Here is a 7,104-nt window from a genome sequence, read left to right as displayed (position 1 = left end):
ATCCCACCGGTTTTACACCTCTGAATGCCAGTTGCTTGGGGGGAGGGGGGATGGGCCTCCGTGTCACGCTGGTAGCAAACAAGATGCTGGAAAGATGCGGGCCCACTTTGTTCTGACCCAGCGGAGCACCTCTGATGGGCCCGGGGGGGAGGGGAGTTGCTTTCCCCCTCGGCGCGCCTTCCTGGGCGGCAGCAGACTGGCAGCGCTCCTGCACAAGCCGGAGCCCGGGCCCTGCGGGCATGTCGCGGGGCTCAGCAGGCGCGCTCTCCCAGGCCGCCCCCCCCGGGCCCCTCCTCCCGCCCTCCCCTCGCTGCAGGGGGCTCTGCCCGCCCCCGCCAGCCTCTGAGTCACTAATTGGGAGCAGATGCCGCCGGGTGGGACGGCGCGGCCCGGCTCCTCGTCCGCCTGCTCGCTTGGCCGCCGGAGAAGGTAGGGGGCACATGGCGCGGCCCGATCCTCGACGGGGCCCCCCGCGCAGAATCCCTTGATGCCTGGCCGCGCGGGACCCCGATTGCGCCCGGGAAGGCGAGATTGCCTCTGGGCATATGCAGAGCGTCGGCAGGGCTTCCCCACCCACTTTGTAGGGTCGGCAAGAGGACGCCCCGGCACCTTTTCCTTGCGAGGGCTAGGCCTCTTCGCCTCTCCTGCCTTCGCTAGGCGGGGGCGGGCATCCCGCAGCCCCCCGCGCCTTCCACCCGGCCGGAGAGTCCTCTGGAATTTCCGGGGATCGGGTTACCGACCGTGCCCGCCTCCTCCAAGCTTCCTGCGAGACGGGACGGGCGGGATGGCGCCGCCGGAGGGAGCACTCCGGCGGCCTCGGCGTTAGATGCGAGGCCCCTCAATGGCTCCCGCGGATCCGGGGGCTCCTCCTCTCCCTCCTAGCGCTGGACTAAGGGCGCCCCGCGAACATGCGGGAGAGCGGCTGAGGCCGGGGTGGGGGTGGGCGCGCTGCCCGTCTGATGCTGCTCATAAACCGCCCGTGTGGTGTAGGGAGCCCGCGTAGCGGCTGGGAGACACGGGTCCAATCCCCGCCGTGCCAAGAACATTGCTGGGTGGCCTTGGGTTAGGCTTTTGTCTCAGCGTAACCTGCCTCGCAGGATTGTCGTGGGGGATAAAGTGGGAGTGGGGGGAACAGAGTTTGCCACCTTGAACCCCTTGGGAAAAGGAGGGGATATAAAGGTAAAGGTTCCCTTGCTCGAAAGCCAGTCGAATCCGACTCTAGGGTTGCGGTGCTCATCTCCGTTTCAAAGCCGAAGAGCCAGCGCTGTCCGAAGACGTTTCCGTGGCCATGTGGCCGGCATGACTAAACACCGAGGCGCACGGAACGCTGTTACCTTCTCACCGAAGTGGTACCTATTTATCTGCTTGCAATTTCTTGCTTTCGAACTGCTAGGTTGGCAGGAGCTGGAACTAGAGACGGGAGCTCACTCCGTCATGCGGCACACTCGGATCTCGAACGAATCTACTAAATGAACGATAAAGTTGCTTTTGGATCAGACTCCGCCCCCCGCAAAGATCCAGAAGCTGCAGTTATGATTTTTGTGGTGCAACAACACCCCTTTGACTTCACGGTGGGGCAACTTGGTTACAGAACGTTCATAAGACTATAATATTTTCCCTTCCACATAAGATCAGCTAGACTGTTTCAGATAGTCGCCCTGCTGGTCTGCGGTAAAACAGCTAGATTTGAATCCAGTAGGACCTTGGAGACCAACAAGATTTTCAGGGTAAGAGCTTTGGAGAGTCGAAACCCCCTTCGTCAGATAAAACATAAACGACAAAGGGCACTTTGACTCCTGGAAGCCTGCACCCTCAAAATCTTGTTGGTCCCTGCTACAAGACTCAAATCTAAATTATCTAGACTGGCATCCTTTTCTCCGGATGTGGCCAGGCGCACTCCCTGTGGTACAGGGGCAAAATTCTCCTGCTGTTACTCCCCCTAGCAAATGGGTATTCAGAGATATACTGCTTCTGAAAATGGAGGTTCGATTTAGTCAGTGTGACTCATTGTTGATGGCCACCATGAATCCCTTTTGAAGACCATTCATATTTGTCCTGCTGAATTGCACGAGGTAATGGTGTGGAGAAGGGCTTCCTTTTGCCTCCCTGTCAAGTTCTAGGGTCAAAGTCTGAATCCGTTGTTGTGGTTATTTTGGTAGTGTTTCCTACTGATTGTGCATCCAGCTAGAGCTGGAGCCAATAGGAGCTTTCTGTCGTGTTCTCCTGAATGACTCCCACACACAGAGCTGTCCTTTGTGTTCAGAGGCACCCTTAAGAACATAAGAACAATGTTGGATCAGGCCAAAGGCCCATCCAGTCCAACACTCTGTGTCACAGAGTGGCCAGAAATACCAGGTGCCATCAGGAGGTCCACCAGTGGGGCCAGGACATTAGAAACCCTCCCACTGTTGACCCCCCCCCCAAGCACCAAGAAGACAGAACATCACTTGCCCCAGAGCCCCTATCTATACCTTGTGGCTAATAGCCACTGATGGACCTCTGCTCCATATGCCTATCTAATTCCCTTTTGAAGCCGTCCATGCTTAGAATAGCTCGTGTGTGTTTGTGTGTGTGTGTGTGTGTGTGTACACTTAAGACAGCAAGATGCATGAGACGGTCCTGGGTATAGACTGCTGGATATGCAGGAATTCCTGCAGCCTTGGAGGGTCAGAAACTGAGGTCTAAATTTCAGGTCAGCATCAGCAGTCGCTATTCATTTTTGTCGTTAAAACCTATTGAGCTCTTTACCTTGCAAGACTCAAATATTTAAGAAGAAAAAGAAGAGTTGTTTTTTATACCCCACTTTCCTCTACCCTCAGGAGTCTCAAAGTGGCTTACAATTGCCTTCCCTTCCTTTCCCCACAACAGACACCCTGTGAAGTAGGTGGGGCTGAGAGAACTCTGAGAGAACTGTGACTGACCCAAGGTTACCCAGCTGGCTGCATGTGGAGGAGTGGGGAAGCAAACCTGTTTCTCCAGATTAGAGTCCTCCACTCTTAACCACTACACCACACGACATCAACTGCGTATGAAAGTTTTTGGATAGCAAACCTGGGGTTGGGGAATGTCGTAACTTTTTCATTTGTATAGAACATCAAAGAATTTTACATAAATTCATGCCAACCATGGTGTTTACGGTGAGAGAGTTATGTTGCCAGAAGAACATAAGAAAGGTCTTGCTGGATAAGACCAGTGGTATAGATAGGGACTATGGGGCAAGTGATGCTCTGTATTCTTGGTGCTTGGGGGGGGGACAGTGGGAGGGCTCCTAGTGTCCTGGCCCCACTGCTGGACCTCCTGATGGCACCTGGTATTTTTGGCCACTGTGTGATGCAGAGTGTTGGACTGGATGAGCCATTGGCCTGATCCAACATTGGCTTCTCTTATGTTCTTATGTCCATCTGTTCCAGCATCCTGTCTCACACAGTGGCCAACCAGTTCCTCTGGAGAGCCAACAATAGGGCATAGAGGCTGAGATCTTTCCCTGATGTTGACTCTGGGATTCAGAGGCTTAGTTCCTCTGAATGTGGAGGTTCCCCTCAGCCACCAAGGCTGGTAGCCACTGGTAGGCCTCTCCTCCGTGAATCTATCTCATCCCCTTTTAAAGCTGTTCATTCCCGTGGCCATCGCTACACCCTCTGGCAGCAAATTCCTTGTTTTTAAGGATTCCATCTGGGAGACGCCCTAGGCAACTAGACTGTTTGAATCCAAGCCCAGTTCCCAGTTTTGGGGAGGGTTTTGAGGCAGAAGTTCCAGGTTTTTCTTGGAGTTCTTGGTAGGGCCATCAGGTGGGTTTCCAAGCTCCCTCTGGGCCAGGTTCAGGCCGGATTGGCTGCGCTTCACCATTTGTTTCAGTGCTGTGACTTTGCCACCAGTGGTGGGGGGTGATGCAAACTCGCCGAGGAAGATTGTCTCTTATGGGACAGCTCTTTGACACCCCAGGTCCCCAGTTGCAAGGGGACTTGCAAGGTGGGAGAGCCAAGAGGACGGGAGACCAGAGCTTGGGCATCAGCAGGTGGATGTTCTTTGAACACCTGAGGGACCGCCTCTCCCCCTATGTGCCCAGAGAGCTTTGCACTTTGCCGATCAAGACCTCCTGGTGGTCCCTGGCCCAAGGGACGTCCACTTAGCCTCCACCAGGGCCAGGTGAAACATTCCCCCGCTGGAGAGCAGGGCCCAGTGGGACTTGCTACTGTTGCACAGGGCCTGTTCCGTCAAGCCTTTGGCTGAGGCAGCGGGCGTCCAATAAAAACTTGGCCTCCCCTGCGTGTCCAATGGCGGCAGCTGGAAGTCTCTGCACAAGGATAAAGAGTGTGCTCTGTTTTAATCTATGCTGTTTTTAAACTGTCTTAGGCCCCGGTCACACAGGCCAGATAACGCGGGGGGGCGGGGAGGCGTGGCTGTTCGCCCCGGAGCAAAATAAAGCACAGTAGCCCGATCACGCGGTTCCCCCAAGTCTCTGTGCTTTGGCTGTTAGCTGGCGATCACATGGCAATGCTGCAGCGTGGCAAAGAAGCGGCCCAGTGCGATTACGCAAGCGTTTCGCATTTGTGTGCATGCGCTTACGAAAAACATCCAGTTTGCAACGGGTGCCAGATGCCACGGGAGACTAGCGCTCCCGCAATCAGACGCCTGCCTGTGCCGTGTGTTTCCTTGCAATGTTCCCTCTAAGCTGTGGAGTCTTGTGAGCAGAAATGCTACTTTGTGAGCTGCTGGCATTAAAGTTGTGAGCAAGCAATTTGGCTACTGCATAAATCAGTTTGCTCTGGAGCCCTCCTTCCTGAGCTAAGGCAAAAATGTGTGAGCTGGTGGCTAAAAAACTGTGAGCTAACTCACACTAACTCAGCTTAGAGGGAACACTGCTTCCTTGGTACTTTTTAACTCTGCATCTTCGGTGGGACACAACTGGTTGGCCACAGGTGTGGTACGCTTCCCAGATGTTGCAGTGTGATCGCGCCCCAAAAATCTCCCCGACATTCGTGCAAATTCTCCGTGTGACCGGGGCTTTGATTGTTTTATACTTATATTTAATATGCATTGAATTTTTTTGATATTTCCAGATATCGCGTTGGTGATCCGCCCTGAGTCCACTTGCGGGGAGGGCAGGATATAGATGTAAATAAATAAACGAAAAAGAAACGGGGTATCATTTAAAAACAAAATGTCCGCTTTGAAATCCCTTTCCACCTCTGCCAACGTTTTTTCTTTCCAGGTATGAACGCCTGAGACGTCTGCAGTCGCCCAGTCATGAGTCTCCTTGCGCCTGTCAGGAGGGATCGGGTCATCGCCGAACTGCCCCCAGTAAGGAGACCGCAGTTCCTGAGGGTTGTGTGGGGCGTGGCGAGACAGGAATGGAAGCGGGGAAACAGCCACAGTTGTGGGGCTAGGATCTTCCTTGTGAGGGGCAAAGGGCGGTTTTGGCATGGGACGGGGACAGCCTGAAGACACGAAGGCTTGGGAGGGCCTTTTTTTGGTGCCTGGAGCTGGGACAAAACCAGGCAATTGCCCAGGGCACCTGCATTCCGGGGACCTCCCCTTTCAGCCATTTCAGTGTCTTGGGGAGAGTTGCAGCTTGTAGGGTGCCCCGGAGGTAGCATGTGAGCCGGGAGTGCCCCCTGCCCCCTGTGGGCCCTCGAAGCTCCATGGCTGCCCAGAGACCTTGTTGTCCAGAAGAAGGGACAACAGACTTGGCAAACGGCCGTGTGCAAATGCAAGCCATCTCCTGGCTGCTTCGTAGTCATTTGACGCACTGTCGTTATGATTTGTGTCTCTTGACCAATTCAGCTGCTTTTTTATTTTTGGACCTCAAGTCACAGCCGACTTCTAGCAACTCAGGCCCCGGTCACACGGGCCGGATATCGCGGGGGAGAGGCGTGAACTGAAGTGTGCGCATGCGCCGTTGGGTGCTTGTGCGCATCCCGTGGAGACTTAGGGGGGAAAAATCCTTTTCCTGACGGGACATGGGTGGGCGTCGGATGCCATGAGCTACCACCGGAAACGTGATCAGACACCCACCCTTGCCCCGCGGTTTCTGGAAACTAGTACCTCGGAGGTACTAGTTTTTTACGGCACATCTTCGGCGGGAAAAACTAATTCCTCGGAGCTACTAGTTTTTTACAGCGCATCTTTGGCGGGAAGCCTTGGGTTCGCCATGGGAGCTCTACGCTTCCCAGATGTTGCGGTGAGATCGCGCCCAGAAAATCCGCCTATCTTCCGTCTCTGTAGCGTGGCTACTGCTCCGTGTGACCGCAGCCCCAGTTGGGTTTCCAAGACAAGAGACGTCCAGAGGTGGTTTGTTATTGTCTGGCTCTGCCTAGCGGCCCTGGGCTTCCTCAGTGGTCTCCCATCCAAGTACTAACCAGGGCCGACCCTGCTTAGCTTCCGAGATCTGATGAGATTCAGGCTAGCCTGGGCCATCCAGGTCAGGGATAGATTAGCTGCAGGGCACTATTATTATTATTACCACGCCCATCCTGCGAACAGGCCCAGGGCGGCTAACAAGAGCGGTGCAATGTACCTAATTGGCATAACCATAAAAATTTCAAATTACATAAAATACATACTAACTCATATCACATACTAAAATAACAGTTGGCAATAACGTGCTCCCAGTGCTAAAAGATTAGATGGCCTGCTCTTCAGATCTAAATCCACGTTGTCCGGTCACCGTCCTTCGAGCAGATAGAGGCCTAGCGATGCATCTGGGCCAGTCCTAGGTTCCAGAAGTTAAATGGAATCATTGATGGTAACGGTAGTGGCGGCTCCTATTTGAAGGCCTGGCGGAAGAGCTCCGTCTTGCAGGCCCTGCGGAACTGTAAAAGGTCCCGCAGGGCCTTGATCTCCTCCAGCAGCTCGTTCCACCAGTAAGTAGCCGCCACAGAAAAGGCCCTGGCCCTGGGCCGTTAAAGAAGGCTGCGCACCTTCTTCCTCCACAGTCCTGCAGGGAATTCTGGTTTGGGCTGAGATCTTTGACTGTGTGTACCCCTAGCCCCCCCCCCCCGGTCCTTGGGAAGGGTGCGGGGCTGCAACAGATGATCTGAGAATGTCCTAATCTCCCCTTGCCCTGTGGTGCTTCCTCCATCCCCCCCCCCCCCGGCGCCCCCA

The 7,104-nt window shown here is 54.6% G+C and overlaps 1 protein-coding gene across 1 annotated transcript in view; it reads left to right on the top strand.

Moving 5' to 3' along the window:
• The first annotated feature begins 359 nt into the window (after nt 1-359).
• RAB34 (RAB34, member RAS oncogene family) overlaps nt 360-7,104 on the top strand; it is a 21,859-nt gene continuing 15,114 nt past the window's right edge. Inside the window, exons 1-2 of the mRNA XM_015421878.1 lie at nt 360-429; nt 5,213-5,301. Of these exons, the coding sequence (XP_015277364.1) occupies nt 5,248-5,301 (54 nt within the window). The 5' untranslated portion in view covers nt 360-429; nt 5,213-5,247. The remainder of the gene's footprint in view (nt 430-5,212; nt 5,302-7,104) is intronic.

Source organism: Gekko japonicus, unplaced genomic scaffold (genome assembly GCF_001447785.1).
Source record: "Gekko japonicus isolate JY-2015 unplaced genomic scaffold, Gekko_japonicus_V1.1 scaffold21, whole genome shotgun sequence".
Classification (NCBI taxonomy): Eukaryota; Metazoa; Chordata; class Lepidosauria; order Squamata; family Gekkonidae; genus Gekko; species Gekko japonicus.
The sequence above is the reverse complement of the archived record's forward strand: the minus strand, read 5'-3'. Positions and strand labels throughout refer to the sequence as shown.